General features: G+C 39.3%; 1 protein-coding gene across 1 annotated transcript; it reads left to right on the forward strand.

Annotated features, from left to right (window-relative positions):
• The first annotated feature begins 584 nt into the window (after positions 1-584).
• On the forward strand, positions 585-13,875 carry pfkma (phosphofructokinase, muscle a). Its single transcript, XM_084721240.1, has 22 exons — positions 585-775; positions 3,541-3,614; positions 3,777-3,854; positions 6,094-6,283; positions 6,699-6,864; positions 7,077-7,121; positions 8,272-8,380; positions 8,483-8,578; positions 8,662-8,754; positions 8,866-8,991; positions 9,148-9,212; positions 10,397-10,460; positions 10,571-10,717; positions 11,518-11,588; positions 11,671-11,758; positions 11,858-12,010; positions 12,095-12,259; positions 12,348-12,409; positions 12,625-12,736; positions 12,837-12,936; positions 13,446-13,551; positions 13,651-13,875. The coding sequence occupies exons 1-22, from the start codon at positions 685-687 to the stop codon at positions 13,790-13,792; spliced, it is 2,343 nt and encodes a 780-aa protein (XP_084577366.1). The 5' UTR covers positions 585-684; the 3' UTR covers positions 13,793-13,875.
• Positions 13,876-14,277: the final 402 nt, after the last annotated feature.

Raw genomic sequence — 14,277 nt, forward strand, 5'->3', positions numbered from 1 at the left:
AAAGGAAGAAAAGCTTTCAAATCAATGTGAAACATGCAAAGCTTTTGGGGTTGTTTTTACACAGTCTAGATCACTTATCTTACTTATTACTTGTTATTTGTTTGTACTGTTTGTCTGTTTGCAGCCTATATTGGAAATCAACGTGTGTATGAGCATAGGACAGCTGCATTACTAAAATAAATACAATTATGAAAAGTTACTTATCACTTTGTTGATTTGGTTGATTAGTTATTGACATATTGTCCATATTTCTTGTTTTTACAGAAACCTTTGAGCTGCAGCTGTTCCTCTTAGGCACTGATTTCATGTATAGAAGTGATATAATAAACCAAAAAGTAACAATTTTCCTTCAAATACTTCTCATTATTTGGTTTCTTTAAATGCTTAAGTTGGAAATAACTCATCTAAACCGTTTTCTGTCAGATGAGTGTCATGTGCATTATGTCTCCCTGTGTGCAACTGTCCTCTGCAGGTGGTAAACTGGGCAGCCTGATGTATATTTAGGGTGGTTGTGTGAGTGGTGGAGGGTGACAGTGGGAGGGGGCTCAGGGCAGGATTAGGAACGGTAGTCTATAAAGCCTGTGCTTTCACTCGTGCTCCCCCTGAGGAACAGAGAGTGAAGAGCAGCTCTGTTCTTTCTGCTTTTCCCCACATTGTGCCCACCTGCCTGTCCCCTCTGGAAACATGTCCCAGGATCCCCACCCCGCCAGCGACCCCACAAAGATGGGGATCGGACGCTCCATCGCCGTGCTGACGTCAGGAGGAGACGCCCAAGGTAAACAGAGGATGATTTTGATTATTTAATCACAGCTTTTATTTTGAAATATTAAGGCACAGAATGAGGCAGAGGAGGTGAAAAGCATCCTCTCTGCTGATGTGTCTGAGCACAACGCTGAATCCCAACCAGCTGTAAAGCCCTGGCTCCCATCTTACGAGGGCCAGTTAAGTATCATGTTAGTGCTCCGACTGCAAGACATCCTCAGTGGGATCAGCAGCCAGGGAAAGGAAAGGGCGAGCAGCATTCTGCCAAGATGTCAGAGTTGAAGGGCAGCTGTCAGAGGATGATGAATGTTTGCCAGCAAATCTTATTTAAACTGCAAAGATTGTGTCACCACCGGTTTTGATGTATAATTCATTAGTGCTTCAAAAATCATACTGAACTTAAATGGAATAAATTTATCTTTTCTCAAAAACTTAACATATTTATTCAAGTTAATTAAACTTACAAAGTCTAGTATTTATTTCCAGGAAAACTCAGAACCTATAAATGTGAGTTCTTCTAATTTTAAGTTTTTTAAACTTGAAATTGAAAGTTGAATGAATGTACTGTTCAGAGTTCAGTCAACTCATTAAATTAAATTTCTAAACTTTCTGCGTGTCTCTAATAAACTTTAAGATAAGTCATGGTTGCTTGTTTTCACAATAATAAAATTCCACTGTTAACAACGATGAAGGTTAGTATTGAATTCGGTCCCCATTTACACTTGAAATTTAATAAATTCACCAGGAGCAGTTTTATATGTTGTCTTTGTGCCAATGCTGGAACACAGCAGCTGCTGCAGGTCCACGTTCTTCATGTCAAATGTAGAACTAACTCCTCAAACTGAGAAAATGTGAAAGAAAATCAAATTTGTTTGTAATGTTCATTAGTGTCACTGAAGAGTAGCTGCTGCAACTTAATATCTTTTATGCCAAGTTAGACCTTTTATACCTGTTTTTAGGTTGGACGGTCTGTCCAGTCGGCACCCCAACAGATAGTTTATGTTTACAGTGAAATGACAAACAAAGCCCACTCACACTCACAGTTTAAACTTTACAGATACTTTGTTAAGCTATTGTCCATACAGACTATTATTTAATTCATTAAAAAGTGGCATTAATCTCCTGTAGACAATTACCCCGTCCACTAAGTGTTCCCTTATTTCGCATCTTTGGGGCTAATTTTAGTGCCGTTGACCTTTTTCTGGTATGGAGGAGAGAAACGCCCCCATCCACAGCTGCTGTCTGCTGAAACAAGAGCTGCAGCATGCCAGCCTGCCACAACACAAGCTCACACCGTGGCCTTTAGTGTACCAGACATCCACGGTACACAAGACATACAGTCCCTTTACTCCCATAACCAACTGTCCTCTGCCGACGGTTATTTTTGGCCCATCTGTTGTTGCCAATGTACCGCTCAAGTCTTTTAAAGGTTAAGGTGGGTCTTAAGAAAAACACTACAGGTGAAGAGAATAAAAAAAAGATTAAAGAAGAAATCTGTGATATATTTATCGTAATAAATCATAAAATAACCATGACATGTCAAAGATCAAGAAAACATGTTAAGTTGAAATACTGACTTCTCTGACATTAACACAGCAGCCGCGGTGTTGCCCTTTGAAATTTCTATTCCAGCTGTTTTTGTTTGCCTTTACTGTTCAAGTTAATTTGTTCAAGTTCAAGTTCAAATTAGTGCTGAATGTTCACAGAATAAGGAAGTGTCTGTTTATGAGTCATATGTAATCATTAATAATCTTGTAGAGGCAGTAGATGTTTTTATCAGTCAAATTGAGCAATATGTTAATGGAGTCTGGCAGACAGTCACTGAACTCACACTCCAGAGTGTGTTTTGAGAGCACTGGGCTTTTGCTTTTAAGATAGCTTCTCTTTACATTGACAGACAACTGACAGGGGGAAACAACTTGCTTCAATCACAAACTGTATATTAAACAGGATTTCAACCTATTTGAGTTACTCTCTATGGCCAAAACTCATTATTTGAATTGATTTAATGCTAATAGGTATCACCTTGTTGATGATTTACATCAGTACAATTATTTTTTTGGCAGATGCCTATAATGGCAGAGACAAGCACCCAGGTGTTTGTAGCCAACAATGCTATTTGCACCCATTGCTAGTGTTACTATTTACACCCGCATGGCAGAGAAAAAACATGATCTAAATTTCCTAAACTCAACCAAACACCGACTGAAAACTCAACATAATTTTTAAAAGCTGAAAAATAATAATAACTAATTTCACACAGGATTCAAGCCCCAGTCTCCCAGGGAGGTCCTGTGTTTAGGCTCTTCCTAAAGCTGCCTTCATCTGGCATTGTCACACTAATTCACAAATGTGAATTATATCTGTCAGAGCAAATGCAAACACGAGCTCGGCAGATTCACCTGGTTCCCAGGCCAGGAGCAGGTGTAAATAGCCAAATAGCTGCCGTATGACTATTCTCACCCAGGTGCAAATGAACACATTTTGACAAGTTTTGTGAAATTTTAGGTTTAAATTTACAAATGAGTCATTATCTAAATATTTGCTAAATTGCACACATTTTCACAGAAAATATCTGAACTAATATAAATACCTAAAATCGCATTTTTAATGTTTTCTTTCCACTAGTTGAAGAGAAGTTATGTTATAATATTATGGAGCTAAAGAGCCCAAATTTTCTAAACTGACCAGAGCATGAAAAAACAGCATCTTTTTGTCTTGATTTTTGACACAGAGTATTGAATATAATCTGACATTGTCTTGTACCATGTTTCTCAGGTATGAACGCTGCAGTGAGAGCCACAGTCAGAGTTGGTCTCTACACCGGAGCAAAAGTCTACTTTGTTCATGAGGTACACGCTGCTACACACAGGCTGCAGTTCACTGACACGTCGCGATACTGCAAATAAATACAACACAAGGATTCTCAATTCTGTGAGGGATCTGTATATGATGAAAGTGATGAGAGAAAAGAGTTTGCTTTCACGCTCAGTTTATGTTAATGTTTGCTGCAGGGCTACCAGGGTCTGGTGGATGGAGGAGACCACATTCGCCCCGCCACATGGGAGAGTGTGTCCATGATGCTTCAACTGGTGAGTGATGTGAAAGGCTTGTGTGGTATTTAATTATGCTATTAAAGGGTTGGTTCACACAAAATACATTACCTTTGCTGGTGTCAAGCCATGCAGGTAGTATTCATTTCATTTAAAATTTTAACAGACATCACTGACATCCGACCACATGACCATATTCGTTGATGTACTTTTACTATTACAAAACACTCCGAAGGAAAGGTATGATAGAAGCTTAATTTTAATATGATTATTGATAGGTTTTTTTAAATCAGTGTATAGGATTTGAGGTTGTAGTTTGCAACCAACTGAATACCACTTGTCTTACTCGCCCCTTCCAAGCGTATGGAAACTACAGGGGCTGCAAAACTCATGAAAAACATATAACATGGAAAGACATTATTTGTTGAACGCTTGAAATGTGATTTTTCAAAACAATCACAAAATGCCATCATCCCAATCCAATCATCCCAAAATCCCATCTCCATTATACTGGAATGGCAGCAACAGACGGATGTCAGAATAACAGAATAAAGTGAACCTGCTTGGATCTGCCTGGCTGGACATCATTAGAGGTAGGAGAGAAGATGTTGTTTTTTTTTGTAATTTGGGTGAACTGATCCTTTAACCTTTAACACACCTTCTCCACTTGGAGTCAAGGCCTCCCTCCACTTTCTGATAACATGAGAAACTGATTTTTGAGTGATGATATTAAATGGCAGCCACTGAAGGAAGATGGAGATGCAATAATACCATGAGACTCGTGACTCACATTTCTATCAACTGTGTTGTCTAAATAAAGAGGCCTGGCAGTGGAGAAGACTTGACATACTAAGATTTATGAAGTGTGTAAAGGTGAGTAATGGAGTGGAAACAGGCCATGGCACATTTCCAGGATATCACTTCGTTATTTACTCAAAGCATGACGCAACCTCACATGATGTGACTTCAAGGTATCTTGATGAGTCTAATTTCACAGTGTTATAAAGCTGCCCTGATGCAATACCCTCCACAGAGACGACAGAGGGGTAATACTGTTGTTGGGAAACATGGGGTTTAGGCTGGGTTGCACCAACAGGGATTAACCTTTTAACCAGATTAAGCCAAGGCTTAATTTTAAATCATGTTGCACCAAATTTTTAAACTCTAATTTAAAATGTCATCCAGTATTAACTTTAAAGCTACACTTGAGGAGGTTTTGCTTTTAAAATGGCTAATCAAGTTCCTCAAAGAAAGTTAAAGTATTTGGCCAACATGGGAAGAATGAGTAGACTGACTAGGTCAATCTTTATTTTTAGCTGGCTAGCAAACAATTTGTTTTATTAACTTTTTGGCTAGCTAGCAAACAATGTACTATATTGCTAACGTTTTAGCTAGCTAGCAAAAAGTGTCACATTTTCTTAACCTTTTTGGTAAGTAAGTTAAGGAATACAGAGCAGCAGTTTCCCTTTGTTTTTATGCCAGTTATCTAATTTAAAATGTGATCCAGTATAAAGCTACACATGAGGAAGTTTTGGTTTTAACAGGGCTGCTTTTTTGAAATGGGTTGAACAAGATGATCCTCAAAATTCCTCCAAGAAAGGTAAAGGACTATGACTTGGCCAACACATTTTTCTCAAAAGGAGAAGAATGAGGTTTGTCTGCTGAGCTATTATGAGTAGGCAAACTAGGCTAACTAACTTTTTGCCTAGCTAGAAAACAATTTCACATTTTATTAACTTTTTAGCTAGCTGGCAAACAATGTACCGTTTTATCAAAATTTTCAGCTAGCTAACAGACAATGCCACACTTTGTTAATTTTTCAACTAGCTAGCAAACAATTTCATTTTTCGATAACTTTTTAGCTAGCTGAGTTAAGGCAAGCGGAGCAACCAGACGTTGACAGTTTTACCACCTTTTTCATACTTAGGCTACTAGGTCCCGACAGCACTGAAATTAATTTTTAAATGATCTATTTGCTTTAATTTCGGTGAGTTAGCATCTCCAAATTGATTAAGCTCAGTTTAATTTGAATTTACATCAATAAACCTGGATTCACTAAGCAGAGATTAATTTTTGTGCAACAGAGGTCATCTTAATTTTCAAACTGGATTTTCTACTTTTAAATACAGTTTAGCTAAACTCTGATTTCAACTAATCTTAGATTAAATAAATCTTTGTTACTGCAACCTAAATGTCAGTAATCACTGCATCATACAGGGAGAAGATGTTTTTGTATCAATAACTGTATTAAAAGCGGCTTCTCTTCTTTACATGTTAGGGAGGTACAGTCATAGGCAGTGCCCGCTGCAAGGATTTCCGCTCTAGAGAGGGTCGAATGACCGCAGCATGCAACCTCGTGAAGCTGGGCATCACCAACCTGTGTGTGATAGGAGGCGACGGCAGTTTGACCGGAGCCAACCAGTTCAGGACTGAGTGGAGCAGCCTGCTGGCTGACCTCGTCAAAGCTGGTAAAGACACAAATGTAGTGGATGTGAGAATAATAAGTTCTTCTGCCTTCCCTCAGCTATGCGTATAAGGTCAGACCACCACTTTGGTCCAAACTTAAATATGTTAAAAATAGTTTTTGTATTAATTTGTGTAGACATTCATGATTTCCAGTGGATGAATATGACTTTGATGATCCATTGAATTTTACTGTGGCACCACTTTGAGGTTCACATTTTTGACTTTAATTTTCCCCCTTGTTTTGGATGGTATTTAAATACATCAATAAGTCATACACACATAGATAAAATTTTCCAATCACATCCATCAATTACTACATGCAGTACTAATGCCATTCCTCCAAAAATCAGAGATTTAACATTAAAGAGTATATCTTTCTTTTTTTATTAACATTAACTTCTCTGGCTGTTTCCACAGGTAAGATTACAGAAGAAGAGGCCAAGCAATCTTCCCACCTGAACATCGTGGGCATGGTGGGCTCCATTGACAATGACTTCTGTGGCACCGACATGACCATTGGCACTGACTCCGCTCTGCACCGCATCGTGGAGGTGGTGGATGCCATCACCACAACCGCACAGAGGTCAGACATTATTGTAACCCTCCCTACATCCACACAGTGATGGAGAAGATTCACTTTAATGTTCAACAAGGATGAAATTAGATCACAGCAACAGTGAAAGAACAGTAGAAGTGAATGTGTACTGTTTGACACGATAGTTTATTTATTAAATCTCATACAAGATAATTTTCTTTCTTATGTGTTTTCACAAAATGCTCTCTGTCCATCTACAGCCACCAGAGGACGTTTATCCTGGAAGTGATGGGCAGACACTGTGGGTCAGTACTTTGAGTGCTTGGTCCAATTCTGTGTGTGTGTGTGTGTGTGTGTGTGTGTGTATTATGTTGTTATGTTGATATTCAATTACAATATGATTAAATATTTTTCACTTTGTTTGTTCTTGTTGATGTTACAACTTTCACAATTAACAATAAATGCCAAACATTGCATGCATTCATGCATTCACATTCATTTTAATACTTGAAAATAGTCTGTCTTCAGGTGAAGACATTTAGGATACTGACTTTGTATTTGCAATACCTGCTGTTTGAGTCTGGCTGGGAATCTTTGTTTCCTCCTCTCTTCTCTTCCCCTTTATTTCCTGTCATGTCTCTACTGTCGGATATGTAATTAAGGCAAAAAGGACAATAAATGCTTAAAAAAAAAAATCCTACATTATACTTTGACACCTTTTGTGTAACTTTCTTTTTATTGTTTTTTCAATTACAGAAACGGCAGGTTACATCCAACTGAATATATAGTCCATTTTTCCAGTATTTTATATATCATTCAGAGGTAGTCTGAAGAAAGATGTCAGTTTGTCTGTCGCTGACAGTTATAATGCAGCTGTCCTTCGATGGCAGGTCTGCTTTTTGGTTTGGCTTTCTTGCTCTCAACCAAAAGGACTTCATAAAAACATTGATCCTTGGCCATGAGTTTTTTTGCTCAGGAATAGTATGACAAAGAGCAATCAACTTCTATTCCAGAAATATTTTTTTATTTCTTCGGCATCCCTGGCCAAATTGGCTGAATTAGAGAGCAGCCCCAAAATATATGGAGGCAGATTGACCACATTGCCTCCAAAATGCATCCCGTCTCTGAGAACTGTGCTATATAAATTTCAAATTTGGAGTCACAAAATACCATATTATGTTCTTCCAGCAGAATTTTTGCCAGGATCTTGAGTTGGTAGATATCCATTAACCATTAACTTAATGCTTATATTCTGTTCTGCTTTTTCACACCTAAACAAGCTGGATCAATAGGGTGTATCAACTTAAGGAAGCAAAGATGCTCTCAAAATGTTGTTTTTTGGTGTCCTGTGTTTTAACAGAAGGTTTTAAATGCACCTTTTTACATGTATGTTGAATGCATTACAGACAGATATTGCTGGTGCGCAGGTTTATTTTGTGTGTGTGTTGGCTGCAGGTACCTGGCCCTGGTGACGGCTCTGGCCTGTGGTGCAGACTGGGTGTTCATTCCAGAGATGCCCCCAGATGAGGGCTGGGAGGACCATCTGTGCAGGAGGCTGACAGATGTATGTGTCCCTTTAATTGCCTGCCCACCTGCTCTAAACTCTAACACATGTGTCATCCAGACTGTTCAAATATATATTTTTTTCCTCTGATATTTTTTGTAGCAAAGGGCCAGAGGCTCTCGTCTGAATGTGATCATTGTGGCTGAGGGCGCGATAGCCAGAGATGGCAAACCAATTACATCTGACCAGATCAAAAAGGCAAGTATTTTCTTCTGACGTCAGTGTGGCAAAGTATTTTTTGAAGTTGCACCATATTGACAGATGGATTTATTTCTCTCCAGCTGGTGACTGACAGGCTCGGCTTTGATACTCGTACCACCATTCTTGGACATGTACAGAGAGGAGGAACACCCTCCGCCTTCGACAGAATCCTGGTAACTGTTTCAATAAAACACCAAATATAAAGGACAGTGTGCAGCTCTACCACTGTCTCTCCAGTCCTACACACACACCTGATGATCTGACTGTGTGTGTTTATCGTCCAGGGCAGCAGGATGGGTGTGGAGGCGGTGATGGCGCTGCTTGAGGCCACTCCAGAAACTCCTGCCTGCGTAGTCAGCCTGTCTGGGAACCAGGCAGTCAGGCTGCCACTCATGGAGTGTGTACAAGTGGTATGTCACAATATTTTCCACCAGATTTTTGTTTCTGTACTTTCTTAAGGTGTTTCTCTACCTTTTACTACTTGCAAAGTATATGCACTGATATTAGAATTAACAATTCCTTCTTCTTTCTTTCTCACACACACTCTGTTGTTCTCTTTGCTACAGACCAAAGATGTGACCGCCGCCATGTCTGAGGGCAGATTCGACGATGCCATCAAGCTCAGAGGAAAGTAAGTGTGATCGCAAAGAATTAATCATAATAAATTAATGAATTGCTGTGTGCCACCTAAAGAATACAGGAAATGCAACCCAGAGAGCAGTGATTGGCCAGGCTACTGCCAGCACAGAACAACAGACCAATCAAAGCTGTTGGTCTGTTAGTTGGCATACTGCTTACACATCTTTAAATCTAAGAGAGCTTTCTTTGAATTAAAATGATCACAAAATGTGAACAGTAAATGTTAAATCAGTAAAAAAAATTAATTGTTACATGCAATATGATTCATACATAATGAATGCCAGCAGATACATTTAAAAGCCATTTTTAAATTTTGGTTTATAATGCATTATTAAAGGTCTAGTGTGTGATTTTACTGGCATTTATTGGCAATAAGTTTTCATTAGTGTATAATTGCCTGAAAATAAAAATCGTGTTTTCATTACCTTAGAATTAACTGTTTTCATCTACACATGGGCTTACCTCCATGGAGGCCACTATATTAGACCACCATGTTTCTACAGTAGCCCAGAACAGACAAACCAAAAAATGGCTCTGTACTGGGCTTTATAATTTTTTTTAGTGACTTTCACAGCCCCTGTAGCTTCTAGATGCTTGGAAGGGGAGAGTTAAACAAGCAGTATTCAGTTGGTTGCAATCTGCAACCTCAAATCCTACAAACTGGTCCTCTAAAAAAATTGATAAAACAGGCAAAATATTGGAATTATGCCTGTATTATACCTTTCCTTTGGACTGTTGGGATATGGCAGTGTGGTTGGAGGTCAATGATGTCTTAATGTCTCAATGTCTGTTAAACATGAAAACTAAGTTTCACAGCCACTGTAGGTTCTCCTATATGTTTGGAATAGGAGGACAAGGGGAAGCTTTTATAATCTGCATCACTAGATGTCACTAAATCCTCCACACCGATCCTTTAAATTCAAATTTAATATATTTATTTACTACAGCTTTGTGAAATTGATCAATCAAAATATGCAGGATAAAATAAAAAACAGAACAAAGTACATAAAGCACAGAAAAACATACAGCAAAAAGTAACATAATAAAAAAAACTCAGTATTGTTACTGATAGAAATTAATACCACTATTAAAGTATTAAAGAATAAAGGAGTGTTTTTTTTATATTGATAATGTGTCTCCTAACTACCAGCACTCAACCTTATTTATGATGTGCAGGAGTTTTGAGAACAACTGGAACACATACAAGCTGCTGGCCCACATCAACCCTCCAGATGTTAAGGTAAGGATGTCCATTTTGCAGTAGCCCAGAGTCTTACTGTCAGTAATAATGCTAATCACGATTGTTCTTATCTTAAATAAATCTAAATAAATCTCTCTCCTACTGACCAGAGCAACATCAATGTGGCCATCATGAACATCGGTGCTCCCTGTGCTGGTATGAATGCTGCCGTCCGTTCAGCGGTCAGGATGGGCATCATCCAGGGTCACAACATGTTGGCCGTCCATGATGGCTTTGATGGTCTGGCTCACGGCCAGGTGAGAATAGATTTGGTGAAATTTGTTCTCAGAATTGGGAGACAATGCCAGAGAAAAAGGAGATAAAATTGAGTCTGAAACCAGTGAATCCAGGACCAGTGTGTTTTTTGAGACATCCTGCAAACTATCAGTCTGACATACAAACAAATGGGCAGACAAACATGACAGAAAACATAAATTATGACAGGTTTAAAGTTATTATTACAAGTAGTGGCGGCAGAGATGACATTATTGGAGTCTCAAGTGTCACACACATGCCCCAACCAAAATAATTCATCCAGAAAAACAATGTGATACTGTGTCTTTAGTGTCCAAACATAGTGTAGTCAGATAAAAGTAAATAAGTAAATAAATAAATAAAAATAAACATACAATGTTATAATGTCTTATGGTAAGCCTTTACTGAGCACAAACAAACAAAAAAATTTCATGACATCACACAAAAAATATTGTACTGAACTGTGACGATATCTACCATTTTTATTGTATTTAATGAAATGACTGCTGCATTGTTATTGTTTTGCAATTGTATGTACATAATTTAAGCATTCATTGTCAAAGCAATTTTTAACACATGCTTAGGTCATGGCTGGCTATTTTTTATTTTATTACACTACAACTTTTGTCCATGTGAAACTCAGAAAAATCATATAATGGACTTTCTATTGTGCCAGATATTGTACCTCAAGTTTATGGTATCATTCCATCCATAACCTCTTTTCTTTCTTTTTTATTTAAAATAACAGTGTCTCTAAATAAACACAACAATGCAGTTTATCAGTAATTCTTTCTTGCTGCAGATTGAGCCAATTACCTGGACTTCAGTGAGTGGCTGGACTGGAAAAGGAGGCTCAATGTTGGGCACCAAGAGGTAAAACATTTGCTTTTGTTTAGCGGTTGTCACAACACTGCAAAACTTTTCACTGTGTAATTTTTGTCTCTGTATCCCAAAGAACTCTGCCAAGTAAACTGTTAGAGGAAATCAGCCAGAACATTGCCAAACATAACATCCACGCCTTGGTGATCATCGGTGGATTTGAGGTGAGAAGTGACAGCTGTTCATGTCAGTGTTGGCTGATGTTTATCGCATCAAAAACGCCCTGAAACTAATTAATCTCCATCCTCTCCACTCTCCTGCAGGCCTACGTTGGAGGCCTGGAGCTGGTTCAGGCCAGAGAGAAATATGAGGAGATGTGCATTCCCATGGTGGTTATCCCTGCCACCGTCTCCAACAACGTCCCCGGCTCTGACTTCAGCATCGGCGCGGACACTGCCCTCAACACCATCACCTCTGTTAGTGCCTCAACAGCAGATATACACACATGTAGATACTAAAAAACACCTAAATCAATTTAATCCATGTGTTTTTTTCTGCAGACTTGTGATAGAATCAAGCAGTCTGCAGCAGGGACCAAGCGCCGTGTGTTCATTGTCGAGACTATGGGTGGATACTGCGGCTACTTGGCCACCATGGCCGGTCTGGCCTCTGGAGCTGACGCCGCCTACATCTTTGAGGACAAGTTCAACATCAGAGACCTGGAGGTGAGCTGATGACCCAATCTGTCGGTCCAGTGTGTCTGCACCTTCAACATGATGTGTCCTGATTGTGATCTGTGGACTCGACCTGCAGACAAACGTAGAGCATCTTGTGGAGAAGATGAAGACAACAGTGAAGAGAGGTTTGATTCTCAGGTAGGTTTTGATCCAGTGTTACCAGGCAATGCAGTGGATGTGAATTAAGGTAGGGTGTTCAAATACCAATTATTTGGGTGACTGAACAATGTATGTATTTAAAAACCCAGTTGTCAGCTGTAAAAATAGAGCTATTACCCAAACTCTGGAAGAATATAAACAATAAGTCCATACCTTTCCATATTGCAATATAACAATCGGTCACTGTTCAACAGGAATGAGAACTCTAATGCCAACTACACCACTGACTTCATCTTCAACCTGTACTCAGAGGAAGGTAAAGGCATCTTCGACTGTCGCAAGAACGTTCTCGGACACATGCAGCAGGTCTGTTCATGCGGTGAAACTTCCAATACGCTTTGTCTTTTTTCCATATTACAATGTTATTGATCAATGACACACCTTGTCTGTCCTTTACTGACCTCAGGGTGGCACTCCAACCCCCTTCGACAGAAACTTTGGCACAAAGATGGGTGCCAAGTCTGTTCTGTGGCTGACGGAGAAACTGAAGGAGTGCTATAGACATGGTACGTGAGCCTAAAAACAAACGTTTGTGTTGCATGTTTTGTTGCAATACATAATACTAAAAGGGAGTGATGAAATGTGACTAAGCAATGTAATGTCTCTGTCATGAGTATGAGCCTCTTTCTGCACCGTGATATGGTTGGTGGGTGTAGTTCAGTAGAAAGAAAATAGTTTCTACATGAAACTGCTCACAACAAGGTGTGCAGATTATCTTGAGTAACCAGGGCATGACTTCTGGAGAGAGACATTTTTTTGGTACTTGGAGCACCACAAACAGAGTACCATCCAGTTCTATTATATTCAAGATCTCAACAGTCCAAACAGCATGTCCAAAACTCTGCAGCTCACAACAAAACAATCAAGATGGATCAATAAGATTACAGACCAGAAGAAAAACATTTAATTTTGATTTGGGGGTGAAATTTTCCTTTAATGGCACTCTGTTTCTTTGTAGTTGATAGAAATGAGCATGATGTGTCAGCTGAACTGTTTCACTTCCTGTCCCCTTCAGGTCGTATCTTTGCCAACACTCCGGACTCTGCCTGTGTGCTGGGCATGAGGAAGAGGGCGCTCACCTTCCAGCCTCTTGCTGACCTGAAGGCAGACACAGATTTTGAGTAAGACGTGTATTTTCCTTATGACTTTGAGTACCACAAGTGACATGTTTAATGGTGAATATATGGAGTGACGATCCCTCCTCTGTCTGTCTGCTGCAGGCACCGTATCCCCAAGACACAGTGGTGGCTGAAGATCAGGCCCATCATGAAGATCCTGGCCAAGTACAAGATCAAGCTGGACACATCCGAACACGCCGACATGGAGCATGTGATCAAGAAGAGGAGTCCTCTGGGAAAATAGACTCAGTCTGTCCCATTACAAAGCATTTTACTTGTCCAACTACCTGTCCACGTCATGGTAAAAAGCTGCTGTCTTATCCTCTCCCAACTCTCAAAACTGTCAGTGAATTGATTTTGCAGAAGATGCAAGATGTCAACAAACCGATTAAAGATATATTTTAAAAATGTCCTGGTTTGTTGTTTATGTTAAAGGAAGCAGACCCTAAGACTCGTATTAATTTGTATACAGTACTCTAGAACATACACAGTTAAGCAGTGATTCTCAACCTTTTTGGGGTCAAGGACCCCCCAAATTGATATACATCAGGCTGTGACTTGTAGTTGATGAGATATGGTCTCAAGGATCCCTGTCTGACAAGATTTCGTTATTCCATAACTGTCTGTACTGTAAGGTGGAAGACTGACAGTGCAAACAGTACAGTCTGAAAATAATAGTCATCCTTACGTTCTCTTATTGGTCTAACTTCTGGTCGGTGAAATAACAGT

The sequence above is a fragment of the Lutjanus erythropterus genome, chromosome 6, assembly GCF_056507025.1.
Source record: "Lutjanus erythropterus isolate fLutEry1 chromosome 6, fLutEry1.hap2, whole genome shotgun sequence".
NCBI classification, from domain to species: domain Eukaryota; kingdom Metazoa; phylum Chordata; class Actinopteri; order Lutjaniformes; family Lutjanidae; genus Lutjanus; species Lutjanus erythropterus.